The sequence below is a fragment of the Solanum tuberosum genome, unplaced genomic scaffold (assembly GCF_000226075.1).
Source record: "Solanum tuberosum cultivar DM 1-3 516 R44 unplaced genomic scaffold, SolTub_3.0 scf00047, whole genome shotgun sequence".
Classification (NCBI taxonomy): domain Eukaryota; kingdom Viridiplantae; phylum Streptophyta; class Magnoliopsida; order Solanales; family Solanaceae; genus Solanum; species Solanum tuberosum.
Window position 1 is genome coordinate 2,177,684 of NW_006238973.1, and position 13,054 is coordinate 2,190,737.

The 13,054-nt window shown below is 39.1% G+C and overlaps 1 protein-coding gene across 5 annotated transcripts in view; it reads left to right on the forward strand.

Annotated features, from left to right (window-relative positions):
• The window catches only part of LOC102601788 (dicer-like protein 4), a 44,322-nt gene extending 31,888 nt beyond the window's left edge, over positions 1-12,434 (forward strand). For 2 of the 5 annotated variants that reach the window (XM_006343628.2, XM_006343629.2), the window contains exons 22-25: positions 1,830-2,156; positions 9,294-9,606; positions 9,679-9,793; positions 11,954-12,434. In XM_006343628.2, the coding sequence (XP_006343690.1) occupies positions 1,830-2,156; positions 9,294-9,606; positions 9,679-9,793; positions 11,954-12,107 (909 nt within the window). In that variant the 3' untranslated portion in view covers positions 12,108-12,434. Of the gene's footprint in view, positions 1-1,824; positions 2,157-2,366; positions 2,539-9,293; positions 9,607-9,678; positions 9,794-11,953 lie in introns of those variants that run through there. The other 3 variants (XR_001473040.1, XM_015307058.1, XM_006343630.2) reach the window with 3 other exon arrangements.
• Positions 12,435-13,054: the final 620 nt, after the last annotated feature.

Consider the following 13,054-nt stretch of genomic DNA (forward strand, 5'->3'; position numbering starts at 1 on the left):
CCATCTGATTGAGAAGGTTGTTCTTTTGCAATTTCAGATTACCTTGTTCATATCTGCTCCATTCTTTCAATTTCCCTTTGAGGGCTTTGAGTTTGCATGCTAAGATGTAATCTGGCTTCCCATAGAACTCAAAATCATTCCACCAGACCTTGATTCTTTCAACAAATCCTTCTTGGTTCAGCCACCAATTTTCGAACTTAAAGTAGGATTTAGATTGTTCCCAATGTCCACACAACAAGGCTATAGGAACATGATCAGAAGTCACTCTTTGCATAGTGGTTTGCTTTATGTTGGTGAAAAGATTATTCCATTCTGTGGAGACCATAATCCTGTCTATCCTGGATGCTGTGATATGGTTATCACCCTTGTACCAGGTATACCTTCCACCACTTAATTGCAGATCAATGAGGTCCATGTCTTCAATGCATTCTGAGAACTCTCTCATTGCTGAGTTTAACCTGTTGCACTCCCTTTTTTCAGAAGGAAATCTACAGACATTAAAGTCACCACAAACAGCCCATGGACCATCCATCAAGCCTCTTACATCAGCCAGTTCTTCCCATACAAACCTCCTCTCCACTTTACTATTCGGAGCATACACTCCAGTTATATGACATTCAAAATTGCTTGTCTGAGCTTTGAATTTACAAGAGAGAGTATAGGCTCCAACTTGCATAATTTCCCCTTCCCACATTCTGGAATCCCATAACATCAGGATTCCTCCTCTGGTTCCACTGGCCTCTAAACAAGCATATTTAATCCATCTCCCTGCCCAAATTTGTTTAACTAAGTCATGTACATCGCCTTCTAATTTAGTTTCCTGGAGGCAAACAATGTCTGCTTTCCAGTCCTGCAACAGGTTTTGTACCACCCTTCTCTTTCCCTGTTCATTCAACCCCCTAACATTCCATGAGATTAATTTTATCTTCATGGAGTATTATGTGATTTCCCCTTCCCCTTCCTTCTATCACCATTGCTTTTAAATTTGACATCAAAAGTTATCAAATTTTTTAACTCTTGTGCTCCCTTATGCTTTGCTCCTTTGACTTCTATTGTTTGCTCCATTCTTCTAGCATGTCTGCTTGCATCAACCTGCTTAAGCAACTCAAGTGCTTCCTCTTCAAGCCCCTGAAAATCTACTCCAAACATCTTGTGAAGTTTAAGAAGATTTTGTTGTACCCATGTTGTTGCCCTCCGTTCTGAATCAGTTAGCACTTGGGTACGTAGTGGTTCAATCTCCTGTACATCCCAAATTTCTCCAGAATTAAACATCTCCAGATGTTTTTGTTGTGACTCGTTTTCTTTTGCAAAGGTTTCCCCCGATATGATGCATGCATTTACTTCGATAATGGGTAAACAGGAGATTTCCGCTTCTTTTCCTTCTTCAAATCCTTCTTCTCTTGGCTGGGTCCCCTCGAGATTCTGTAGATTTGGTGTTTTCCTTACAGATACATCGCGACTGGAGTAATTTTCCAGAGATTCATCAATCACCACCTCTTGAAGGTCAGAATTGGGCTGTGGGCTGAGGTTATTAAAAATAATTGTTCAATCACCTTTAGAAGATGAACCCTCATTGTGACCAACTAGAGAAGGCTTTTGTACATTTAAGGAATAGCCTATCTTCCCTTATTGATTTTGGTGCACCCTCGAGGTTTCTGTGGGTATAGAAGATTGGTTTCGTTCGAAGAAAACCATATTTTTTTGTGAGATTTTCTACTTTTTTGGTATACTTCTTGTATACGGGTATTTTTTTGCTCTTTGCTAATAAAATTTTACTTGATCAAAAAGATGAACCTTCATTTTGCTCCCTTGTTTACTGGTTAGTTCAGGCCCTCGGCGACTTGGTGGAGTCTTGTATGGGTGCAATCCTACTTGACACAGGGTTTGACTTGAACCGTGCTTGGCAAATTATACTCTCCTTCTTAAAGCCCGTCATGAGCTTTACCAGGCTGCAGCTTAATCCGACAAGGGAACTCTATGAACTTTGTCAGTCTTTTGGCTGGAATTTAAAGTTCCTGCCGTCAAAAAAAGATAGCAAATTTCTAGTTGAGGCCAGGGTAAATGGGGAGAATGTTTCTGCAGCTGCTTCTGCTCTCAATATTAATAAAAAATCTGCTCAAAGAATGGCTGCACAGAAAGTATGCTCAAGCTTGAAGGTATGCATCTCACTCTTCTATGTTTTTGTGTGCATCTTGATTTCTTCTGCTAGTATCCTAAAACAAGGTACTTACAGTTGACTGTCTCTGTTTTTTTCTTCTTGTTGAAGCTCTTTCTGTATGTTATGTGAGCAAATTAAATGCAGGGGTTTCACCTGCGCAGCTTGTTTCCAGTAGCATGAAGTATATACTTGAAATATTGCTTTTCAGGAAAATGACAGTCTGGTGCTGACAATTGATGAGTTTGGTTGTCTTTCTGGTTGATTCTTCATGCTCATATAAAATAAGGAAAATAAGCTTTAGGATGAGTTGTTAGTGTCATGTGAAATTGAAGCCTGAAGGTTTACTTCTGAAAAACAGGTTGCAGATTTCTGTGATAAAGGTATTGAGTAAATCATTATGTTTCAAGTTGTTGATGAGTTGAATCACTTGAATTGTTTAGGGAAACCTTGTTGCTGTGTGTCGATTCTTAGTGAGATTCTGATTTTTAGGTATTTTGGTATTGGTTTAGTGACTAGCCAGAATGGTGAGGTCCTAAAGAGAGGGGCGTTGTCGCTGTATTATGCTGAATATAGGTACTAATGTTGAACATACCATGAGCAAGCTCAGCATGCACATCATGACTTTAGGGGAGTGTTGATGGTAAACAATCCAGTAGTTTTATACAATGTCCCACCAAGTGATCGAAGCATGAGATATAGTTAGTCATGCCATCCTTGTAAATCTTTATATAAATAGATCGAAGCATGGAATATAGATAGTCATGCAACCCCATAAATATTTTCTCCTTAGTTATATATCTCACAGCATGCACTCCATATTAAATTGTTTTTAATTCTTTGTTTCTTATTTTGTTGGTTGATAATGTACCTAACCTTATTCATATTCTTCATTCTCATCTGGAAAATTCTTTGTTTCATAGGAGATTATTACATTGTTATGTGAAACAGCTTTCAGAATCTTTCTTACTGCCTCCGTTTCAACTTGTTTGTCCTGTTTTCACTTGGCACACGGAGTTTAAGAAAGTAAAAACGACCTTTAAATCTTGTGGTCTTGAATTAAAGATACGTCAAATGTGTCAAAATGCCCTTTAATCTTGTGTTCTTAAACATGTCATGTGTAAAGTTGAAATTAAAGAGTTACCAAATAAAGAAAGAGACATTCTTTTTGAAACACACTAAAAAGGAAAGTAGGAAAAACAAATTGAAACGGAGGGAGTATGATGATGCAGAGTTCAGCTGTCAGCTTTGTTCCTTATTTTCATCATTCTTTTATTCATTGACGAATTTGAAATCTGGATCTTTTTTCTTCATATATCTAATTGCTAAAAATTGCTGAACTTAACTACTTAAAATTGATTGTAACTTTGTATTAAAACCAGTACTTAGGTAGTACCGGGAAAACCAATTTACAAATGGAATAGATACAGAATATACCAGATATGAAACCAATCCTAAATGGTGCCTAGGACATCTAGGATTGATTTAGTTTCACTAGAACACAGTTTAGTGCACCAAAAACAGAAAAGCAAAATGCATTATAGCTTAATATCCTGTATTAAACTCCTCCTATCCTCAAAACATCTATCATTTCTTTCCTTCCAAATAGTCCACCAAATACATGACGGGATGATCCTCCATCTCTCTCTGTTTCCTGCACCCACTCCTGCTTCCTCCCAACTAAAAAGAGTGTCAGCAATTTTGCTTGGCATTGTCCAGGCTATGCCTCTGAGATTGATGAAAATCTTCCATAGTTGATCTGTAATTCTGCAGTGTAGGAACAAAGGTTTACTGTTTCAACTTCCTTTTTGCAAAGGAAACATCTAGAGCAAAGAGCAATATTCCTTTTGATCATATTTTCATGTGTCAATACTGCTTCTTTAGCTAGAAGCCAGGTGAAGCAAGATACTTTGTAAGGTGTCTTAGTCTTCCAAAGATGCTTCCTAGGCCAGTTAGTAATATGTGGCTCTACCTGGTTCAAAATCCTATACCCTGAGTTGACCTTATATGCTCCACTTACATGTCCACTCCACCATAGGTAATCTGCACCTTCTTGCAACCCTTGAAAAGTTGGAAAACTCTTCAACTGGTTAAACAGTTCCACAAGTCTATCTCCCAATCATTCAACATTATATGTTCCATTCTTTGGTTATTGTTTTCGGCCACTTCAAAATCTCTGATCCATCCATTAGTATTGGCCACCTTTACCATGCTGTTAAGACCTTCCATAGCTAAAATGAACAAAAACAGGAACATGGGGTCCCCTTGTCTGATCCCTCTCTGAGCATTGAAAAGCCTTCAGGGCCACCATTGACAAGAATGGAGAACTTCACTGTTGAGATACAAAACTTCACCCAGTTGATCCATTTAGCACCAAAACCCATTTGCCTAAGGACTTGCAAGATATATTTCCAATTGACATGATCAAAGGCTTTCTCAATGTCAAGTTTACATAGAATGCCAGGTTTCTTTTGAGAAATTTTAGAATCAACTGCCTCATTGGCTGTCAATACAGCATCCATAATTTGTCTGCCTCCTATAAAGGCCATCTGTTGTGAATCTACCAATGTGTCCACCATTATTTTCAACCTTTCTGTCAAGACTTTGGAGACCAATTTGTAGAAACTCCCTACTAGACTAATTGGTCTGAAATCTTTCAACTCTTTTGCCCCTTTCTTCTTGGGTATCAGGGCCATATAAGTAGCATTGAAACTTCTGTCAAACATGTGGAAAGCTTGCATGATATCATACTTCAGAACCTCCCAACATTTGATGTAGAATCCCATAGTATAACCGTCTGGGCTTGGGGCTTTATCTGTTGCACACATCTTAAGATAGTTATAAACTTCTTGTTCTGCAAATTCTTCCTGCAAAACTTCTTTTTCAGCTTCTGTAATTCTAGGACAGTTGCTGATGTTTCCAGTAGGCGTCCATTCTACCTCCTCTATAAAGCTTATTATAGAATTCGACTATCTCTTCTTTTACTCTTGCTGGTTCCACAATAGTCTTCCCTTGCACCTCTAGTTTGTCAATATGGTTGTATCTCTTATAGGCATTTGCTGATTGATGAAAGAACTTGGTGTTTTTATCGCCCTCCCATAGTGCCCTTGATTTCTGTCTCCATACACTGTCCTCATTTTTTAGGACTTCTTCCAGTTCCAAATATAACTCAGCTTTTTTAGCAGCTGCCTCTTCTTTCATGATCCTGGAGTCCAGAATTGAGCCCAGATCTACTATTTGTTAAGCAATATTGACTTTTGAAGTTTCAGACTCCCTTGATCACTCCTACTCCATTCCTTGAGCTTTTCTTTGAGGGCTTTAAGTTTGGAGGCTAAGATGTAATCAAGTCTCCCGAGAACTCAAAAGAATTCCACCAATCACTAACTTTGTCCTCAAAACCTTATTTTGTCAACCTCCAAATCTGGAATTTGAAATAGGATTTTGGGACCTCCCAGCTACCACATTGAAGTGCAATAGGCACATGATCAGAAACCAGCCTTTGCAAAGGCACTTGTTTTATGTACTGAAACTTCCATCCCATTCAGAAGAGAGAAGAAATTTGTCTATCCTTGAAGCAGCCTCTTGATTATCTCCCTTAAACCATGTGAATGAGCCATCTTCCCACTGTGTGTCAACTTATTCTATATCCTCTATGAAGTCAGAGAACTCCACCATTGCTGAAGTCCTTCTGTTGCAGTTCCTTTTTTGGAGTGAAATCTGCTGACACTAAAGTCTCCACAGATTACCCAAGGACCTTCTATCAACCCTCTCACTGTCCCCAATGTCATCCCATGCTAACCTCCTTTCTATCTTTCCATTAGGTGCGTATACTAGAGATATGGAAAGAAAATTCCTGCAGAACTGCCTCAAATTTGCAGGTTAGGGAATAGGCTCCTATCTGTAACACTTCTCCCTTCCAGACCCTACAATCCCACATCGTGATTATTCCTCCTCTGGTACCACTGACTTCTAGACAAACAAACCTTGTCCGTCTTCCTCTCCCCGATCTGTTTAATGTGATCCTGACAGTTCCCTTCTAATTTTGTTTCTTGCAAACATACTATGTCTGCTTTCCAGTCTAAAAGTTGGCTCTTGACGATTCTTTTCTTCCCCTGATCATGCAGTCCCCTCACGTTCCATGAAACTATTTTTAGCTTCATTGGTCATTCTGAGTTTTCCCCTTCCCCTTTGATCTGCCTCCACTACTTTTGAATTTTACATCGAAGGTAATCAGATTTTTCAGTTCTAGCGAGCCTTTGCTTATGATTTTCTTGATATTTGTGATTAGTTCCATTCTTCTTGCTTGCCTACTCCCATCTATTTGCATAAGTAGTTCAAGAGTTTCCTTCTCATGGGCATTAAAATCAATTCCAAACATCTTACTTAGTTTTAGCAAATATTGTTTGATCCAGGCAGTTGCTTCCGCCTCCTTTTCCAGAACTGCTTCAGTCTGTTCTGCTTGTAGTGGTGATACATCTTCTACTTCCCACAGATCCCCATTGGTTGACGGGTCAATAATTGATAATTGTTGTTGTTCCTGGATTGGACTCTCCCCTTCCGTGTCTCCTTTCCCCTCAGCATTGAAATTCCCTTCTTCTTCCCTAGATACCACTTGCATGTTGCTGTCGATTTCTCTAACTGGAGTTTTGCCATCTATCGACGCCATCTGCAAAGTCCTCTGATAGATTATCTAACTGATTTGAAAGGGGCTTGCTTGACGTGAGTTCTACTAGTAGCATGTCCCTTCTTTCATTAATGGGCTCATCCACAATATTGTTTTGTTTAAAATGGTAACGTTGTATTATATCACAAAAGTACATGGGTTGTACTCAAACCTTATATACAGATGCACTCTAGACACTCCTACTCTATTTCTATATTGAGTCTAGAACATCAACTATAGAGACAGTGTCATTTGAGTATAATTGATTACACCAAAAACATAACAACAAAATGCAGTTTAGTTTAACATCCTGCACACTTTTTTCTATGCCTTCAAAACATCTGGAATTCCTTTCTTTCCAGATTGCCCACCATATTGAAGCAGGGATAATTCTCCATCTAGTTCTGTCTTTTGCAAGGGCACCTGCCTCCTCCCAGCTGTACAAGGCCTCAGTAACTCTCCTAGGCATAGTCAATAAATTGGGCTGGATCAGGCCCAATACAATTATTGCTGTCGAGATGGCCCAAAGGGTGCAGTGTATCTCCCAAATAATTTCCATGCTCCTCATGTGACTCCACATGGGGTTTAAAATTTGAAATATCAACTCCTACTCCCACTCCCAAGTGACCCTGACCCCTCTAGTCAATAGCTGTCGACTGTCCAATAGAGTCTATTACCTCATAGGGCTCTAAGGACCGCTGGACAATTTTTGTTTGTGCCATTGAGTTTTTCGTCTCCAGGCGCTGGAAACACCACCAGAGCTCTTCTGAAACTAGGTTTTCTTTCCAACCGAATCGGGATAAAGAAATTTAGCCCCTCTTTCAAGATAGTTACTTCCCTTGGAACGTTCTGACCATCCCCCTTTACTTCTATTCAAGCCGATTTAAGGTGATTCTTCAAACCAGTCTCTTTCTCCGTCGATTTCCAGCCACCACAAAAGTCTCCAATTTGTCGGAAAATTTCGTGCGACCATAAGTGAAGAGGTATCCCAATCGCTCTGATCCAAGTCGTTTTGATCTTCTGTGCCGCCGGTGTGCACCCAACTATAGGGTTCCACCATTCCAACTGAACCCTACTTTTCTTCCAGGTCCATCCACCTTGAAGTGTCTGCTCAGCCATATTCCTATTGGGGAATATCTGAAAAGGAAAGTACTGTCTATCATCTCGTAGATATTAACCCCAAAAACTTTCTTCCAAGTTGATGATGCCCATTTCCTGACCTCGGAGAGGGTAGGCATCTCAGATCCAAGATTGCCGAAGTTTCCTGTGATACATCTTCCAAGCAAACCTCTGCCATACTCAATTGTAGCAGTAGTGGAAACCTCCTGCCTTTTGCTTTCTGGAACTTCAGTGGTATATGACTGCCACTTACTGTCCTCAACAACCTTGGCATCCGAGTGGTTAATGTCAACCATTCTGTGAGGAGCTTTTAATGTTCTTGGTGGTGAGTAATTGATGAGTGCAATGTCTTTCCAACCAGCATTGGAAGCTTCTGGCAGTATAACTACTGCTCTGTCTGCTCCTTTTAGAGACAAAAGACTCATAAATCTTCCGTGAGCATTAAACTACCTTGTACTAAAATACTCTGCCATTTGGTCCTTCATTCTCCATCTCCTCACAAGATTCTTGGTTGTCGTTTGAGGCTTCTTTCAGGACAAAACAAATCCACTCCATCACTTTTTTGCTGAGAGTTATTCTTCACATCTTGTTTCTTCTACGCTCCACCCAATCAAACCAGACTTCCTTGCCAGGCCCAGATGTGTCCATCTGGTAATATCGAATGACTTGAAACAGGCGTGGAAATAAACCCTATCCCCCCCCCCCTTATGTTTGTGGAAGGGAACTGAGGTGAAGGAAGGGAGAAAGCTATCGCAGGAGATAGCTGAGGGGAAGGATGAGGTTTGTAGTTCTCAGGCGACCTGCCGAAAAGAGGGTACTCTCTCTCCTAGAAAGTAGGAGAGAGAGAGTTTTGGGTAAGTGTGCCTGAGAGCATTTTTTAATTGCTGTCTGAAGTATCTAGTGAAATGCTACTTAAAATTATTGATTTCAACATTTGAATGAAATTCCGAGAAAGCAATTGATTTGTTGCAGTTGCGAATTGGTCTGTATGATTTTAAAACCAGAACTTGAATCCCCTAAAATGGCCAGTCAACACCTGTTAGTTACATGACATTTTAATCTTCTGATGCTTGTGATTGTTGGTTTGTACTTTCTGGCTGGTGGACGATTTTGCTTGCTCTCCCTGCTGGAGTTTTAACCTTAAAACCCAAGCTGCTTTATTTTCTTTACTTCTCCCAGCAGTTGCGTGCTGATCATCTGTTATTATAGAGGGCAGAATCAATGTTTCTTCGCTCTCCTTGTGCCCATCTGTTTTATCATTGTTTCTTCAGTAATTGCCGTTTTAGTTTTTATCACCTCCCATATCTGACTTCTCTTATAGCTATTTGCAGTTTCATAATGTCTTCCAATGTGCAGGCTCAAGGCTATAGGCCCAAGTCTAAATCACTGGAACAAGTGCTGAAAACAGCTATTAAGATGGAAGCTAAACTGATAGGATATGATGAAACACCCTGTGTTCTTACTACTAGTTGTGATGACTTGGATAAGCATGAAACGTCTGAACGTGATTGTGACTTAAAAGTATTCCCTGTTAATGAGAAACTTGCAAGAAGTTGCAATTTCAAGTTTAAGTCTATGAGAAAGTTGTTGTCCCCAGAGGCATCTGTACAATGCAATTCTGACCAGACCATCATGAGTAATGGCTCTAAGGAAGATTCAAAAGCTACAGGTATCAATAAACAAGGATATCTATATCTGCTTTGTTATCCATGTTATCATTTCTTACTCCAAAACACTTCAGGTGGTTCAAAAACTGAATCGGCAAAATCACGTTTGCATGAAATTTGTGCTGCCAACTGCTGGAAACCTCCTTTATTTGAATGTTGCAAGGAAACAGGACCAAGTCACTTGAAAGAGTATGTACCGAACTAGTGAAGAGTGGTTCCTATTTTCATTCCTGAATTTTGAGTAGATTCCGGCAATCATGAAAAGTGAACTAAATAGTACCCCCCCTCCTCTCCGTTTCAATCTTGGGGTCTTAAACTAAATATATGTATAATGTTCTAAAATGTCTTTAATTTTGTGGTGTCTTAAACATGCCAGGTGGGATGTTGAAATTGAAGAGTTGCCTAATTAGGAAAGATGCATTCTTTTTTTAATAGACTACAAAGGAAAGTAAGACAAACAAATTGAAATAGAGGGAGTAGTAAACAAACTGAATTAACCAAATACTTAGTTGCAAAATATCGCTTTTCGCGAAGTGGCCCAAAATTTGAACAGACAGTTTTACTGGTAATACAGAATGAACGTATACAGCTTTATGTGACATATACATTTTCCCATAAATTGTTAGCAGATCTATAGGTTATTTTATTTCTTTCCTTGGTTAGCACACAGTCTATATGTATTTATATGCTTTCTTCTTTGAATGAAATACATGTGGTCCATCCATGTTAGGGCTCTCAAGTTCACGCTTCAGTTGGGGCTTGGCGTGAAGGGGGGGTGTTTGAGTTCCTCATTGGTTGGGGAATAGACGGATGATATGCTTATATGGACTTCACAATCCTCCCTTATGAGCTAGCTTTTGGGGTTAAGTTAAGCCCAAGTGTCATAACTATCAGAGCTAGGTCCATCCCCGTTCTTCCGATCCACGCTTCAGTTGGGTCTGGGCGTGGAGAGGATGTTAGAGTTCCACATTGGTTGTAGAATGGATTAGTGGTTTACTTATATGGACTTAGCAAATCCTCCTCATGACCTAACTTTTGGGGATGAGTTAGGCACAGGCGCCACATCTTTACAACTGGAAACTACATTGATATAACACATGAAGCCTAGTGTAACGGACTTGGACTTCTACTAAGCACTCCGTGCGGCACTTGACAACTTACTCAAGAATCTTTCACCATCTTGTAAGCTCAAGTAAACCTTCTCAAATTAGATCGCTAAGAGAATGAAGAAAGACACCAGAGAATTTCTTAGAAGACTTTTATATTGCTTGGAAGATTGCTTGATTCTTGCTTTGATTGCATTACAAATGAATGCCCCTCTATTTATACTACTCTCTAGGGGCTAATTTGCAAATATTAATTATGTACAAGTCCCTATTCTAGAACTCTCTACACAACTAGAAGATTCCAAGGACCTTCCATGGAATTCTAAGCTCTTCCATGGAAATTCTCCATGTATTTCTAGAACCTTCCACTATGAACTAGCCTTCTTCCTATCTAAGCCCTCCACATGGGCAACTTTGTGCCATGTGGCACCTATGTGATGCTTATGTGGCATGATGACGTGGCGGGTCATCACACTAGACATTTAAATTCCTCTTAGAGAAGTAGAAAGCTATGCACCACAAAGAAAAAACTTCAGCTTGAGATGGCAGTGATGTGCAATCATTTTGCCTCTTCTTTACTGACTTCTTTTGACAGAACTTGTGTGGTTAATTTCTTGCACCATTTGGTTGTTCGATATTTTACTTGCAGTCGCAGTTCTTACTTTTAGGAGTCGTTTGGTGTGAGGTATAAGGTATAATAATCCCGAGATAAAATATAGGATTATTTATCATGCGTTTTCGTTGCAGGTATTAGGTAGTCATTGGATTATTTATGCCACTATTTATACCATAGTGATCGGATAAGTTATCCCATATACATGCTGGGATAACTTATCCCGAAGTAATTAATCAACCATAACTTGTTCCCAACCAAACGATCCCTTAGTTCTTGGTACCTATGAATAAAGAAAAATTCTTGCTGGTCATATGGTTTAAAGTTGTCCATGAGGAGGACCCCTATATTGTCTATAAGGCTTTCTTCTGATCTAACCAAGAAATGTTTACACCACCAACACCATCCTTTATTATTGATTATATTTGTGCTGTGTGCACCCTAAAATCCTTGACATTTTAGAGCCTATGGAGCCATAGAGAGAAAGGGAGAGAGAGTGAAGAAAGTAATAGTGTATGTTGTGCCCCCAACCACTCATATTTATGTTTTGCCTCGAATAACTGCGAAATTTACATGTTCTCCAAACTGTTTATGTATGTTCCCTTCTTCACTTTTACAAATAATCTTCAGGTTTACTTTCCGGGTGGTGGTAGAGATCGAAGAAACATCAAGAGTTATAGAGTCTTATGGAGAAGCTCAGGCGAAAAAGAAAGATGCAGCTGAGCATGCAGCAGAAGGGGCTCTTTGGTTCTTGAAGCAGGAAGGATATCTGCTCGACAACTGAGGGCGCTTACTGGGCCCCAAAACACCAATTTGAGTGTAATTTACAAAAAATGCATTTAGGCTGTTTATTGCGACGATAATGTGGCTGTATGTCAATTCTGTGTATAGGACATAGAATGTTGTATATTACTGGAAGAGGTCGTAGAGCGATTAAAGGGTTCTTTGTAGCTCTCCCCTGGTGTGATTGCAAATAGAATAGGTGCTAAATGATGTAATTTTACATATAGTTGGGAAGGTACATAAGGTCTTGAAATGATAATGTGGCCTGCTATTGTTGTGAGGTCAACTTTCTCTTATTGAAGTTCCATATTTTTGGTATATTCTCATAGATCCTTCCTTTTCTTCTTTCCATCTTTACCATTTCTTTGTTGGTTTTCTCCCCATTCTTCCATTTGCTGAATTGAGTGATATTTGAAAAAAATAGTGCTTGGCATTGAAAAGTGATATTTGGCGTTTGGACATGAATTTCATTTGGAAAAATGTTGCAAGTTTGCTATGTTACATCTTCCAGATTTTTTATTAGAAACACAATTTAACGAGACATTTTGAATAGTAGTAACGTTTATTATGGCAAATTAACATACATAGGAATTTGGGGAAAGAGGCATTGCCATGGGATTAAGCCTCTAAGGGGTGTTCGAGATTACAACATTTGCGATTCACTTTTTTTAAATTTAATATGGGATAGTCACATCTTTTTTTCTTTCAAAATTTTATATAGAAAATACAAGTTATCTATTACAATAATATGTTAGGCATTTAGTAAGACGCATGATATTGTCAAAAAATAAATAAAAATTACATTGCCTCTAATAAATTACCAAGTTTTATATTTGAATTTAAAAAATAATTATTTTAAATTAAAAATAAGTAAGAGCTTAACTTCCCCGCCAGCATCCATACACGTGCTACTCACGTGCATATTTTTTCCCGCCAACTGATTCCCGC